Below are 16,188 nucleotides of genomic sequence, written 5' to 3' on the forward strand. Positions count from 1 at the left end.
CAACCTGAAATGATAAATGATATTATTTAGTTGATTACTGTTAGTGTTCGATAGCATTTTACAAATCCGTCATGATCCCCTTTCTGTGGGAAACATGTGCAGGACTTCATAGGAATCCCAACGTTTTCTTCATTTGGTTTTTATGTAGAAAAAACACAAAACGATAGTACCTCTTGTGTTTTTTTYMARRAMYKKTTKRAWKSSRWTWWTTTTTTTATATACATATATATTCTATATAGCAAATGCTGCTTATGAAATTCTTGCTAGTGATTTCATAAATCATTTAATTTCCTCTTAAAGTCTACAGAGGTAAGTAGAGGAGCTGAAGGTCCCCCTCTGATTCATCCTCCTTTTCCTAGGTTGGCTACTGGAATGAAGATGAGAAGTACGTGAGCACAGCCAGCCTCTCCAGGGTCAATAATGACACACACGGACTGCTGAACAGGACATATATAGTCACCACTATTTTGGTAAGTCTCGAAATATGAAGTTCAAGGGATMTTGAAGGAGTAGCAGGGAAGAAAGATTGACACAGGGACAGTCGGGGCAACACTTTTCATTTTCTTTTTATGATGGAGTTCCCCGAAAGTTCACTACCCACGATGAATTTGGCAGACCTGTGTGATTGTTTYGCCCTCCTCCGCCTCCCTCCTCCAGCTGTATTCAGTTCTCCCACTGTCTGACAGACGCCTGCTCGGAATAATGATCGCTTTATTGACCAAACTAAGCAGYGGCRCAGAGTTCTGGTGTCATGACAYGCAGAGTCGAGGACTTGCAGAGTTGCATCTCATTTATTCCCTAATCTTTTAATCGTGACTGCCGTCTTAAGATGCATAAATAAGGGAAGACTAGGAGGCACCGGCGCTGCTTTTAGGATAACGGGTGTAGCTGGCGAGAAGTAGAGCACTGCGTTTGATTAAAGGACAATTTAAGGCCAAACCACTTCTATCGCTTTAATATGTCAGTKTATCCTTTCTTTCTCTCKCCTCTCTTTGGCTCAGCTGTCACCGGTAGCCTACATAACAACTCTTGGCAAGACTCTATTAAGTCTACTGTCCTATATATCAGAGATTTRGGTGATAAGGGCTGTGGGTTAGATTTGAGAAAAGCGTATTCTACATGTATCGTAACCAAGACTTATCTGTGAGTGACTTGTCATGTCAGTTGGAGTTTTAGGATGTTTTTCTCCATGGGACATAAGTCTAGCTGACGACAGCTGATGGAAATATGTTAAGCTMTAATAATATGTGTGCCACTACGGGTACAGGGTGTTCTCAGAGTCTACAGTCTCTCTGTTGTTAAAAATCTTCTGTCACAGAATGCAGCATGTGTATAAACCGGAACTGACTTCTGGAAGGGCTCGTAAAACAGAAATATGTCGCCCCTGCCTTGTTTTGTATTGGTGAAAAAGGACACGGGCTAGCTTTTACGAGCTTCAGCTTCCAACACCGTCTGCTTCAATCCGATCGCATCAATTGTTTGGCCGTTTTTTTGGGGGTTTTTTTGTAAATTACACATACATTTACGTTGTGTTTACATTCCTGAAAAGAGTATTGTATTTCACAACACTGAGGGGCAGTGGATAGGCCTTGAAGTGTTTAGTCAATGTCTCATCAAGGGAYTGTCTGTATGCCCCAGCCTGTTTCTAGTGAGTGTGCGTCTTTCCTTTTTCTGTAACTGTCAATGCATACCCCATGACAGCAAAACAAAACAGACCTTTCTCTCCAGCATTTCCCTGGTGTGCCATTTGTCTGCCAGTGGGATGCCGGGGTTGTGAAGCAATGATTTCCTTGATCCTAACCGTAGGAGGAACAGAGCAGGCGTAGYTGCAGCATGATGAAGAATCCCCTAAACATCTCTACGGCCATATGAACCATATTGGCAGGATTCGCTATGCTCAGCAAAGCCTGGCTTAAAACGGGCTCAGGCGCCCAGCTCGTGGGAATCGCTACCTTCCGATTGTTGGTGGAGCGTTATGACAGAGGTGACCGGGAGTCTGTATGAAATAAACAGTTTTTCTGAAATCAAAGTGTGGCCCCCGCTGTAATTTCTCAGGCCAGTCAATCAGTGTGAGACGTACAAACGCCGGTGTAACAGGAAACATGTTCCCCAGAACAGAGGGCTTGAAGGTGCAGTCATTACATGCTTCAGACTTGCACAGCAAAGCCTGAACTCACGCAGAGATAATTCTGCAAACAGCATTCGCAATCCAGCTGAGATTTTTTTTTTTTTGCTAGCTTGCACATTATCAGCACTGTCATTGTTGCAGTGCAGTCATAATGATCATAGCTTTGGGTTAGAATGAAACCATTATTTAAAAAAGGTAAAAAATAAAATGATACCTTGTATTTTGAAATAATTTTCCTTTTATATCTCAATCTTTCAAAGTTCTTGAATCCATTTTTTTTTTTTTCAAAAAGACTCAACTTACAAACTATGAACACGATACAAGTAAACGACTCCGTAAMCTGGGATGCATTTACAACATTTGTTTCTGATTTTTCATTTTGCAGCACTGAACTATTTTATGAACCATAAAGCTAGGTCTTCAATAATCCAACWAGAAACAAGGAATTTTAATCCAATACAATGTTGATAATGATGCTTATTTTCATCCCCCAGGAGTCTCCCTATGTGATGCTAAAGAAGAACCACGAACAGCTCGTAGGAAACGATAAGTACGAAGGCTACATTGTAGAGCTGGCTGCAGAGATAGCAAAGCACGTGGGCTACCAGTACAAGCTTAAGATCGTTTCCGACGGCAAGTACGGAGCCAAAGATCCTGAAACCCAGAAGTGGAACGGCATGGTTGGAGAACTGGTCTAYGACGTGAGTAAATAAAGGTTTTACCTCTGACGGGTTTCTGTTTAAAGTWACCGAAATATCTCTAACCGTAGTAAAAGTTACAGGAATCTTTTGCAGTTGTCCGTTTGTCGCAGAGTTTAGGTGAACGTCGTTAGAGCACTGCGGGTTAGAGACACACTAGCATACTGTGACGACGTAGTGCAGAACAGCAGGTCATTAAACTTATCTAGGAGGAAACAAGCCCATGAGTGTAATGGGCCTTGAAACCAGAGCTGAATATAGTGGAATATATTGGACATTATTTATTTTGTACTTTATGGCAGAGCCTCTGAAAACAAATTTAATTTGCTGTAGTGGACGGCTTATGTATTGGGAATGTGTGCATGGAATCTAGATTCCCCCCCACATCAGTTCAGAAAACCCGACTGCATCCGGACTCATAAAAAAACATCTTTCTTGTGACTCATGTCTTATTTTTTTATGTGTACTCTGAAACCTGCTGCGTCTCTGGTACTTTGTATGTCGGGTTTGCAGTAGTGTGGCAGGAGGTAAAACGGCTTTAAAATGTGTGTGATAGCAGCTGTCATGGAGAGCAGAGTGACCACAAGCGAAAGACGAAGTAGAAAGACATTATACTGGAGGTATCATTCTATTGGTAATAGTAATACATACCTTTTAAACAAATATGCAATGTGGTGCAGCACATGTAACTTTGCAGCTGCCTCCCTTATTTTGTATCTGTTTCCGTTGCACTAGCACGCTTAGACGCGTAGAAAAAAAAAGGCTGTTTTGTTAAATATATTCTACATTTGTGCTCTTCCCTCAGAAAGCAGATCTGGCTGTCGCCCCGCTTACTATCACTCTCGTCCGCGAAGAGGTGATAGACTTCTCCAAGCCCTTCATGTCTCTGGGTATTTCTATCATGATCAAGAAACCCACAAAGTCCAAGCCTGGCGTGTTTTCCTTCCTGGACCCGCTGGCTTACGAGATCTGGATGTGCATCGTGTTCGCCTACATCGGCGTCAGCGTCGTCCTCTTCCTCGTCAGCCGATTCAGCCCTTACGAGTGGCACGCCGAAGACTACGAGGAGGGAGCCGAGCCTCAGACTCCCACGCAAGCGGCGGCCTCCAACGGCGTGCAGCCGAGCCAGACGCCAACGCAGCAGAACGCTAACCAGCAGAGTCCAGAACAGACCAATGAGTTTGGCATCTTCAATTCTCTTTGGTTTTCGCTCGGCGCCTTCATGCAGCAGGGTTGTGATATCTCACCACGGTAAGAGAAGTCCAGGCAGAGATTTTACATCAGCTCATCACGCAGTCTTAGAGTTTTGATTATTGATGCAATGTGAAGCGCAGCGCCGCGACTCTGTTGGATTTTCTTGTCAGATCTGCTTTTCACGAAGGAGCTGCTTTCTTCTTTTCGTCTACTTTCCGCTTCCCTGCCTTTGGATTATTCTAGTAGAATAGAAACAAAACAAAAMAAAAAATGTCAGCACAYATCTCAAATAAAAAAAAGGCACCTTTTTCGTACCAGAACAAGAAAATTACAAATAAGAATACTCTAAAGTACCCTGGCGTTAGGCTGGTGTTAAATGYGCTGGCTTTCATCGCTGTGCTCTCATGAGCTGTGGTATGAAATTGTTCTCAAAAGGTCATCAATTAAAAATCTCATTAAGTGCCTGAAATTAGCGACACYGAGGTCGACTTTTAGAGCTTTCCAGAGGGATTAGAAGGAGGAGATGAGGAGATAAATGTCAGTGTTATCCCTGTGAGATCAATCTGAACCCTCAGAGACGCGTTGACTTATCGCCTGAAAGTACGTATACATCATGTGCAGTTTGGTGTCGTGTTGCGGTATATGTGCTATATGGCTAATGCGGTACCTTGAAAAATATTTCATGCTCCCTTTTCACATTTTGTCATTTTGCAAACACAAACCTTGATGTATTTTATTGGAGTTTGGYGTGACGGTTCCTCATACAATACATTTACACYAACTACAACTCTAAAGAGACTAGGAAGTTCTTTAAGGAAATCTACAGAAATGTCTTTCATCTTGAGATTAAAATTCTGTGCAAAACGACTCAAGCTCTGTCAGACGAGATGGAGAATGAGACTTTGACTGGGCCATTCTGACACATTAACCCACCTAAAACATCCCATTGTAACTCTCGCTGTGCGTCTGTCATCGGGATGGCGCGTTCAATCTGACASGCAGGATTATTTGTGTTAATTCAGGACAAAACATTTGATTTTAGTCTTATCTGACCAGAACAGCGTCTTTCACATGTTTGCTGCCTGCTCTCTGTTGTTCTACCTGAGCTGCTGACCTCTCCAGCTCCTCTAAAGTAACCATTGATTAATGCTCACTTTGACCTCTCTGTTTTGACTACAGAATGGCTAGTCTTATGTYTGCAACAAATACAGAGCTGTGTCCATTAAGCACTTAGCATTAGGAGTGTGAGGACTAAGACTCTCTGTTACACTTATAATAAATGGAAGCATAAGAATTTTTTWAAATTTATTCTGGTTTTTGTATATGTTGAGCAAATACAATTCCCTTCCCTAATCCACCTGAAAATTGCATCCGAGCCAGAAAAGCAACTGGATGGAACAGATAAAGAAAACACTGTATTGTACGGCATCGCTCTGTTTATCTTGCTTTCCCGTCCTTTTGATATTTACACTATGCATTTTGATTTACCATACATGGCTTATTCWGGTATCAGAKAGCGGAGAATAGCTGCATATGTTTGTGAGTCCCTCCTTACGTGTTTCCTCATCCAGACATTTCTCCCGCCTGYGGATGCTGCTGTGCTCCATCCAGGTTAAAACCCAAAGTCCAGATGTTCTCCTGTAGGCGTGAAATGCATCTGCTAAAACTATTGATTTCCGTGTGTGTGCCACACTGAGCAAKAGAATGTCGGTGTTTCCTCAAATAGTCTGCTCCCTGTAGCTTCTTTGAGAATACAGAAGCCTGTTTTTCTTTGTGCCGTGTGTGTGTGTGTGTGTGCGTGTGTGTGCGTGTGTGTGTGTGTGAGGAAACTGTGTGTTCATGCATTTATTTATTTATTTTGCATTATTGCGTTTGTTTTGCTTCGTGCCAGTGAATCACAGATGTTGCAAGACATTTTATTGTCTGGACAAGATGATCAGTTCTGCACTTTTGACATTCATAAACAGTAATTTTGTCATTATTGACAAAAGYGGTCAAAGATTTTGTTTCTACTGAGAAGCAAGAGGGTAAAAATGGCATGCTAAGGAGAAGAYGCTCGACATCCTTGGACGCGCTTCTCCTTCATGAAGCTTGTTTTGTTTCGGAGATATTTGGGATCTTTATGACAAACGATGTCGCGACGCTTTAGTTAGCCACTTACATGCTGCGAGGTGTCTTGAAAACCAGCACAGTGAATGTTTCACCCTGCCGAATGCCAGCCTGAAGAAAACATCCTCTCCTTGAAAATGTGGGTGACCTAGTTGCTTGCAGACACATAGGGACGTGCATATCGAGCAACGCTTTTAAAAGTCCTATGCGACTCGCTGCACATTTTCAAAGGACATGTGATGCCGTCCCTCGTATCTTTGTATGACACATTAGAACTTGCAATGTGACATACACCTTTGAAATGTTATTTGCTTTGTACACTTTGTAACGAGTGGGTCACGGCAAAAAAAAAAAAAAAAAAGAAGAAAGAAAGAAAGAAAGCACCAGGCTGCTCCAGGCGTCTTTTCGTAGCTTACTCTGTTCTAGTCAATCAGACTAGCTTAGCTTAATATGAGTAAGTCTGTATAAGTGGCTCTCGTTTAGTTTCCACGCTGGGATTGTGCTTTTTACAGACTGAAAATATTACCACGCATACTTTTTTTTTTCTTGTGTGAGAGAGAAAACTTTAGTGAACTTTTCCACAAAATGTAAAAAAAAAAAAAAATGCTCAAATTTCCTAATGCATCATGGTCTATAACATTGTTTCTTSAGTAACAACATTCACACTAAAGACTGCTGCTACCATGACATGTGAGCTGTTAGCACAAATTTTACTTTTCAACAGACGAGGATGAGATCAGAGTAAAATCAAACACCCCTTGTCACCAGGCAAGTAAATCCTGATATCTAGAATAAATTCAAGTGATCACCACTTGTATGATCACGATGTACCAAAGCGACTCAAAGTGCACAAGCCTGCAAACCAAATACTGGACGAAAATACTTGCTCCTCCAAGACAGAGCACAATAACAAACAGAACACCCACTGAGACCTAAATCTTTCATTACCTGAAAGGGCGAGATTGAAATCCAAAACCTCCCTCTGAAGCTCCAGGACGTCAGTCTTCAGACTAAATACAGACTCATTATAACAGCATGTCAGTAGCCATGGCTGATGCCACTGCAGTATAATTGCAAATCTTTGCTTTTAGCAACATTTTTATCTATGAATATTATTTAAGAGCATACCCTGTCATCTCGTGTTGGTGATTTGCAATCCACATAGTCCACAGCATTCATCTTGTTCCAAATCTTTGCACCTAAACTCAGATTTCACATTAATAAAGAGAACTTTACACAAAGCCTAATCTAGTTGAGATTCTGACAGGGAATCATTATTATAAAAAAATATCCACTATAAATACTGATTATAATATTAAACATCAAAATACATTACATTTCGTATTACTATAATAACATCCGTACCTGATTAGACTCATTCTGATGCACAGATTTATTTGCTTTTTTCTTTTGTGTTGCGAATGGCCTCCATTTACATTCCACCCAAATACCTGGATAGTTATCTACCTGACGATGTTTACCTTGATATTTCCATAAAGACACTGACAGACCATTTCACTGTTGATTTCTATGCGTCATCCGAGAACAGGATGTTCCAGAGATGCATTTAGACTGGAGGTGGGCAGCTTCACCTCTCGTTCACGGCCATTACACGAGAGACAAAAAGGCCACGGAAAAGCACTGAACATTTCTTCTTTTTTGGATTATGAGCAGATATGTTTACTCACTCTGTCTGCCTGTCTGTGTTTATGTCTGTACTCAGAATCTATAAAAATTTTTTTTTGAAAAAGCCTCTTTTTTTTTTTCAAATTTTCTTTGTCTGCTGCCTCATCCCAACTGCTTTTATCAGTATGAGCTGCCTCGGCATCAAGCCGTACACACAGCTCGGCACGCAAGCGTCTAAATGCAAAGACCCCTTTGTTTACCCATTGATGTATTGCACTGATGTGTACAGTTTCTCGCTAAGTGTGTATTAGCCACACGGTTCCCCATGCTATTTGTGAGACCTTGTTTATTGTGCTCTTTCTAAATGTCAGCCCCGTCAGTCAAACCCTCCCAAAAGCCACACTCTGTGCTTATGGGTTCTCCTTGTGTTTATCTCTGCAAACAGGTGGACTCTGAGACAGCCCCCCCCCCTCCATCTTCACAAAACACACACACACACATGCTCAAACACCACTCCATCCATCCAATCATCTGCACATTTCCAGCTGCTTCCATCACCTCTTCTCAGTCCACCTCTTTCCTGCTCTCCATCCGCTGCTCTCTGCACTTTTTTCAGTGGTTGCATTTGGTTTGAAATTTATCATGAGCGGCAGCTCTCTCTGGACGTTGATGCCAACAACTGCAGAGTTATCTCTAGATTTTTTTGATTACRTTTTTGGTGCCATTTAGATCTTTTTTTTTCAGTAGTCTGTTTTGGGAATGGATTTGCTATCATTGGAAACTCAGACAATCTACAGAAAATTTATTTTCCTTTGTGTGTGCGTGCGCGCGTATGCGCGCGCGCGTGTGTGTGTGTGTGTGTGTGTGTGTGTGTGTGTGGTTTTTTTTTTTCCTATTTTCCAAACCTGTTCTCAGGTCCATTTGCCTTTGGGGACATTTCAATAAATAACAGTATAATTGAAAAGTAGTTTTTTTTTTTTTTCAGCATTTCAATAAAAAAAAAGGCAATATAATTGACACTCATTACACACAAAGGTATTTGTTTCAAGTGTTTCTACATATTTTGATTATTATTGCCAACAGGCAAAGGTAGCCCCAATTCAGTTTCATAGAAATATAAAACGTCACATAAGTCCAATAAATTAAAGAATAATGTTGAAATGTGATGTCATAGTTTTAAAGGATTTGGCCACCCATAGCTCTTGCTTGCTTTTACTTCTGTTCATTTTTTTAAATTATAGAATTGTTGCCGAATTAATGAGAAATAATCAAATGAAGCAAACCAAAGTGTTGTGTGAAAGAGGAATTTAGATAATAAAAAGCATCAARCCTTGCACGTTGACGACGTTGCCCTTGGTTTGAGCCCTTCTTTCACTTCCTTACCTGCCCTGAAGAAGCAGGTGTTTCCTGTTTCCAATGCCTCCCTTGAATTAGTTTGGAGATGTTTTATGTGTCACATTTCTGTGTGTACATATAGGTTTTCCCTTCCCGTGGAGTCGGCTGTGCCTCTCCTACACGGTTGTACACTGAAATAAATCGGCTCTGTCAGTCACTCAGTCCCTGCCATGGCAACCGTTACTCAGCCTGGCCGTTTAAAATCCTCCGGTAATGGATTGTGCATGTGGCGCATTATCGTAAACCGGCGAGGGTCTGTGTTTCTCAGTACTGCAGAGTTTTCTGTCGTACTGTTCTGCATTTTGTGCCTGTGTAAGAAGGAGTCTGCACCTGGTGGCTAGATATATGTGGATGCGTTTACTTYTTCAGGRAAACGACGTGTAGCATAGAAACAGGTCGAGCCACTTTTTGCCTTAAGAACCGTCTTGGTTAAAACGAACAACACAGAAACATTCCTCAGAGTTTCTGGTCCGAATTTTTGTATCATTACATCGTTGCCGCATTTTTCTCAGCTACACCACAAAGGTGCTCYGTTGGACTGGGATCTGTTAAATTCTCATGCTCAACACATTATGAGGTGATTTACGCAGGTTGTTATTAATGTTATTGGTGCAGCATTTGAGTAGCACTTGGGATCAATTCTGTTGCATTACAGCATTTTTTGGGATAGATGTAGTGACTCGGTCACAAGGCTTGTGCCACAAATTTATTTGACYTGTCGAGAAGAAAAAAAGAAGTAACCAGAGCGACTTTAACCTGAAACAGTGCTCAGTTTTTATGCAGATTAATCAGAATAGTGATAACWAATTGTATTATGCCAGTAGTTTTATGAGAGATTTTCTATTAGTACTAATAAGTTTATAAAACTTTAAGAAGATTGGACAAACGATGGCCTGAACTGTTGAAGCATTTATTCTCTTATTTCTTGCTCAAATGTTTGAATTTCAGTTCATTTTGTTTGTATTTAACCCTTTCATGCTTGAATTATGATCCTTTGTGTCAGGATTTTTTTCCATTTTTTTATTTTCTTTTCTTAAGGCATTAAAAACCGGTAGAAAAGAAAAATTTTGTAAACAATTTTCTATTGTATTTWATTTTTTTAGGTGATCGATTGTAATTTTCTCCAAATACAAAGTGGTTATTTGAAAAATACATCAGTAGTATTGTTCTTYAGGGATTATCTGATGTCACAATTTTTTTTTTACGTGCAAGAGTAGAATGAGGGACCAGGTCGGTCGGTGCTTTTTTGTCTGTCGGCCATATTGGATTTAACAAAAATAATTTCTTGCATTTGCAGCTGATGGCCAGTAGTTGATGGTGTATTTTCTGACCCATTAGTGTCCACTTCAGTGATCTGTGTGCATTTTCTAACATAAAAATCCACAAAAAGCACAAGAAAATGGCTTTTMGACAGCTGCCCACTGTAGTGACCACTATGCACGAAAGGGTTAAAAGGCTTGTGAAAAACTTGATTACTTAGCACTATTTTATACTTAATTTTACTCTTTATTTTCTTACGTAAACTCTTTTCATTTTGGTTTTGACTTTTATTTAAATTCTACAGAGAACGCTGCCTTTGGTTGAAGAAATCCTCTCGAGTCTTTAACGCTGCATCATCGCTTTGGGCGTTGAAGCTGCAGCATCGTAGTATAAACAGACGGGGGCAGCTGCTTGGCCGCTAATCAAACTTTCAGGAATGAATCTCATGAATTCTTGCCATCGAGGAAATTATCGATCCTGCCCAGGGATCTGTGTGAGGTATTACGCCGCGCTGATGTTTCTATCGCTGTTTAAGCCAATAAGAAGCCAGACAGGATTACATGCTTCTGAGTTGCATAATTGCAGAGCTGGTGAGCTGCCCTATAGCAGTTAGGGGAATTTGTGTGGAAGAGATGATTTATTCATAAAGAGATGATTTGGTTTACTCCACGGAGGAACTTATGTTTTATTTATCTGGAGATCGCATGAAGGCAACTTTTGATCACACATGCACGCACCATCAGCAGCAGCGAGGCGCGCRCTGAGGATCTCAGTGGGCAWTCGCGCTTTGTACACAGAGACACAGATATGCTTCCTCCAGAGGGGCGATTTTCTGTCTGTTCGGCTGCACAGAGACGACTTTCTCTGGGACTTTTAGGGTTTCAGACATGATGGTAGATGAGTATGCCTGTTGCAAGCTGTTGCCAGTCGCTTGTGTATCATGGCTGAAAGAGCCAAGATACACGTGTCATTTTTTTTTTGTCATTGCAAAAGAAAAAAAAATTTTGAAGTTGGTTCCTCCGGCAGCAGCACTCTTTTCAAACACACACAAGTTAGCATGAGTGTCAAGAAAATGCAGCAAACTGCATGAGGATAATTACTATTTATCAGCTAAAATCACTTTGAAAGGCTTTCAGGATTAACTGATGAGGTGTGAATCAATCCCTGATGATCAATGGTATTTCAGTTACCATCGACAACTTTTACTGTGATTCTACCTTTACTTAGTATTCGTTTTATGTCAGGTTTACGACGTCTATAAAACAAATAAAATGAGAACTTTAAAAGTAAAAAAAAAAAAAAAATACGTAATTTCCATGAGTAAAAAAATTTGCTAAAGTTCTAAGCGGTCTTTATAGTCAAGAAACGTCAAAAATATTACATTATGCCCTTTTTATATGAGGATCTTTATCAGTCTGCTTCCTGAAATGATCTGTTGAGAGATATGTTCATATTACAGTAATACTGAAGTTCTTAAGCATTCAATAGAAAACTTGTTATTATCCATTTCATTACATTTATCCGGGTCAGCAGAGCTAGGGAGATCCAGACTTCTCTCTCTGCAGGCGTTCCCAACCCAGCCGAGAGACGCGGTCCCTCCAGTGTGTCCCGGGTCTTCCTTCAGGTTTCCTCGTCACGTGGAAAAGGAGTCCATAAAGAAAGCCACAGGAGAAAGGCGGCACAGGCCACAGGCCGTGACAAAACGTAAACTAAAAGCACTGTGATGGTTTCAAAGCTTTGGACATTGTTTTCGGGGATCCAAGTGAGAGGTTCTTGAAAGAGAAACAATCGAGGTGGAGTCTGTGGTCATTCAGTGTGACAGATGCCCTGATTGTCGATGTAGAGCTGCCACAACCAAGGGCAATCTACAACGTAGCAATGTTTGGAAAATTGCTGCTGCAATCAACTTGTGAGTCTTGTCTTCTTTTACACAACCAAGGGCACTTCTGCTGGTCTTTGCTTCCCTCCTCCTGCTGCTGCTCTCCCTGTTTTCACTCTCAGACTCTAACAATAAGTAAAACATCCACATTTGTCTATTTATCGATGAACTGATAGAGCGTGTCAGCTGGACGTATCCGACACCATTGTGGATACGGCAACGGGTCTTCCTGTCTGTCTTTTGTTGCATATTATGACAGGAGTCGCCGCGTCTCACTCGCACAGTGTCACACGTTCAAGTCCCGTACGATTATTTTTTTTGTTGAAACTGCTAAGTGTGTGCAGCTGCCTTAGACGTCATTGCAAATCATTTCACGTCGTTACATAAGGAATACAGTGGATCAACCTGGAATAATATGACTTGCTAAAAAAAAAAACATCGCAGTTCTTGGCTTCTCACTCAGACCTCTGTCTTGTGGCTTGTGAGACATTTTGAAAGTTTTCTGTCTATAACAGCCCTGCTCTTCTCCTGCTGTAGGCGTGGATGCTCTTACAGAGAGGAGAGCAGAACGAGGGAGAAGAGAACGAGTCAGATGACTAAATTCTCTCTCAGCTCAGCTGTACTGTTTGGAGTGCAAAGTGGGCTGCCATGGCAACCATAAAAAGAGAAAGATTGCCCTCCCTCCCTCTTTCTCTCTGTCTCTCTCTCTTATTTTTTTCTTTTTAAACCAATCCACCGACACATCAAGTGTCTCAAACAGTGTCATTTTGCTGACAGATTCGCCGTTTGTGCTTTAAGTGTGCCGATGGTATTGATATTTGGTGATGTATTTGTTGTGATGTGTTTGTGTTTGCGCTCCTGTTTTTCTCGCCGGAGTGACTAAGAGGCTTTGCGTATGTGTGTGGGCGCACAGCTCTCACAACTTGCCAGCCCCGACTTATCTCAGGTTGCATGTGGCTTGTGCAGCTTCCATGATATCATTCTGCTAACACGTTTACTGCTTCAAGTGCAAGGCATGCAGCTCCGGACTGCATGTGAGTCTTGTCTTCTTTTACACAACCAAGTCTTCAAAAGTGAAATTGTTTTCTACAGACCGCTCACATCAGCCATATGTCGCAGAGCAGCCACTTCACTTAGTTGTTTTTTAATGATGGCAACAAGGCTTGTTTTTTTCTTTTTCTCTCTCTTAGCGTTCTGTAATTACTTGTTTGTGGCGTGTTTGTTATGGCGGAGGGGGTAACATTGTTGTAATATTCCCGTTTCAACTTAATGCCACGGTAACGGTGACCTTTAGGGGAAGCGATATGCTTTATTAAAACGCTTTTGCTCCGTATTTAAAGCCTCCGCGTCGGCTTTGTAAGTGGGAACCCTCCGAAACAATAGAATCAGCAGAACTCGGGGGTGAGGGGGTGGGGGGAGAGTTGTGAGATTGACAAAACGAAAGTGTCGGGAAACCGGCAACTCTTGGCTAGAGCGTGTTTTTTTTTTTGTTTTTTTTATCCCTGGAGTCTCATTTAGCTATGTAGATGGAAGAGAGAGAGAGAAAAAAGAGAGAGGGTGAAGTGGTGGAAAGTTGAGAGCACAGTGAAAGCATCAGACCTTGTGAAAAATGCGCATGTTTTCTGTGCCTCGATGGGGCTCTAAAAGCATCGTTTGCCTCACGCCAATTCAGTCTGGAGAGTCTGCTGAAGCTTTGCATCAACATGAGGCCTCAGTAGAGGATGAAGATCACGCCTATGTCTGAGATTACAGGGACTAGTGGAGCAGAATTATGTAAAAAAAAAAAAATGTGACAATTTAATAAACGCTTCATTCCAGTTAACTGTTCTGGGACACCCATATGCATATGCATGTTTTTAAGGGCCATAGGTTTTTACAGTGCTGGCTGCTAAGAGACACTGTAAAAAGTTTTATACCCACATAACACTGAAGAGCCCATGAATAGTGAAGGAAAGGTTCGTTTAAATCAGCCCTGTGGTGTACATCAGTTTACTGAGGGCCATAAAAGTGTGAATGCAAATAGTGTGGGTGGGGAAAAACACAATAATTTAAAGCTAGCTGATTCACAATGCTAAATAAAATGGCTGACAGATCCTGAGGCTTGTTTACTGTCCTGCCAAGCAGAAATGAAACAGGAGCCTGTGACTCTATACGTCACATTCAGGTGCAGCAATTAAAGTAGTTTTACTTCATTATCCATAAGTTCTTACTGTAAACCGTAGTTCTTTAGGGACACGTAATATTATATTCCCGGATTTGAGCTAAATTCAAACGTATTTCTTTGTTTATTTGGCTGAGTTAACACACCGAATCATTTTACAGCCTTGTCCCAACATAATCTCGTTTCTTACACATATACCCAACAGTTTCTGTTTATAGTTAACTGCTTTAATAACTTATGAGAAAATGAACAAGCATAATTATTTAAAATCCTGTTTATAATTTGGATTAAAACTGGTAAAAGTCTGTCTCGTCGATGCTCGAATACAGATGCATATTTAAATGAGCCCACTCGGTTGTTCATTCCTTTGGGCTGGGTTACACATTTTGCCCTTACTGCTGAGTGTTTTTTTTATTCCTTATTCTGTTTTATATATTACACATTTCCGTCTTTGTGTGAATCTACTTGCTTTGATTGGCTGTCACTTTGGTGTTATTGCACAGAAGTTTCACCATTGTGGGACAAAAAAGGATATTTCTTTTCCATTTCTATCGTTTTTTTTTTTTTTTTTTAAGATAATATAATGCACCCTATTTCCATAGGTTGTGGCTCTGAACTAGATAAGTTATTTTAAGTTGCTCAAATTCTTAGTTTCAGCAGGAACAAACTTAAAACATAAAGCATTGTAAAAAAAAAAAAAAAAAACACTCACAATGACTTCCCTTGGATCGGTGACCAAACACTCCTACTGTTCAGTTTATATAATACAAGTCGGCCAAGCAGAGGCCTCCCCCACACGCGCACTTCAAGGTGACCTGTGCTTTTCAGCTTGATTTGAATGAACAAAAAACAAAAAGCCCAAAAACCGAAAAGCACAAAATGGGAAAGAGAGAAAAATGACGAGCAGCAGAAACAAACCAGGCAATCGTTCCAGTCGTCTCATAGTAGATTAAAAAGTAGAGCCATATAAATTGCACTTATAAGTTAGTTATACGAATACATTTTTAAGGAGCTAATTGAGCCAACATTGTAATTGTTGTTTAGAGCGTGATTTTAAAACCTGACTGACGATATTTTGTCTTCTAGTGAGTTGAGAGCTTTAGCAGTATTTTATTGCAATCAAACAGAATGTGCCAACAATCACACCTAAAAGTTTGGAAACATTTTAAGAATAGAAACATTATTTCCACTACTAAAGTCTATTCTGTCTGTCTTCCACTCGATCTCTTTCYTGTACATTCCCTGCATTTCCAACTCAGACATATGAGATTGTGACACATGTATATGTTATGCTAATTGGGAGGGGAAAAAAATCTATAAAAACTCCTTTTCCTTCTTTTTTTTTTTTTTGCCTTAGAATGATGCACCATAATTAGAGACCATTTTCTTTCTAGTTTAAACCTTTGCAATTCCTAATCCAATTGTAATGTGGCCATTACTGGCTCATTTTTTACTCTCGCAAGTCATTAGTCATTGTTAATTACCATATCGAAAAGAAGAGGCCAGCCAGGGGGAGTTCTAATGAGAGTTTAGTGCCGCAGTAGATTCCCAGAGAATTGAGTGTGGAGAACATATAGCGGAGGATGAAGCTCTGATCTGAGATGATCTGCTACCTGTAGCTTTCAGCGACTGAACGCTGCCAAGTGACTGAAATAAAAGCTTCTTATGGAAGAGTTTAAGGCCCTACAACTGTGTGTGTGTGTGGGGGTGTGTGTGCGTGTGTGTGTGTGTGTGTGTG

General features: G+C 40.8%; 1 protein-coding gene across 1 annotated transcript in view; it reads left to right on the top strand.

Annotated features, from left to right (window-relative positions):
- gria1a (glutamate receptor, ionotropic, AMPA 1a) overlaps positions 1–16,188 on the top strand; it is a 58,507-nt gene that overhangs the window by 19,838 nt on the left and 22,481 nt on the right. The window contains exons 6-8 of the mRNA XM_008419590.2: positions 360–470; positions 2,623–2,829; positions 3,632–4,077. Coding sequence (XP_008417812.1) covers positions 360–470; positions 2,623–2,829; positions 3,632–4,077 — 764 coding nt within the window. The remainder of the gene's footprint in view (positions 1–359; positions 471–2,622; positions 2,830–3,631; positions 4,078–16,188) is intronic.

Source organism: Poecilia reticulata, linkage group LG10 (genome assembly GCF_000633615.1).
Source record: "Poecilia reticulata strain Guanapo linkage group LG10, Guppy_female_1.0+MT, whole genome shotgun sequence".
NCBI classification, from domain to species: domain Eukaryota; kingdom Metazoa; phylum Chordata; class Actinopteri; order Cyprinodontiformes; family Poeciliidae; genus Poecilia; species Poecilia reticulata.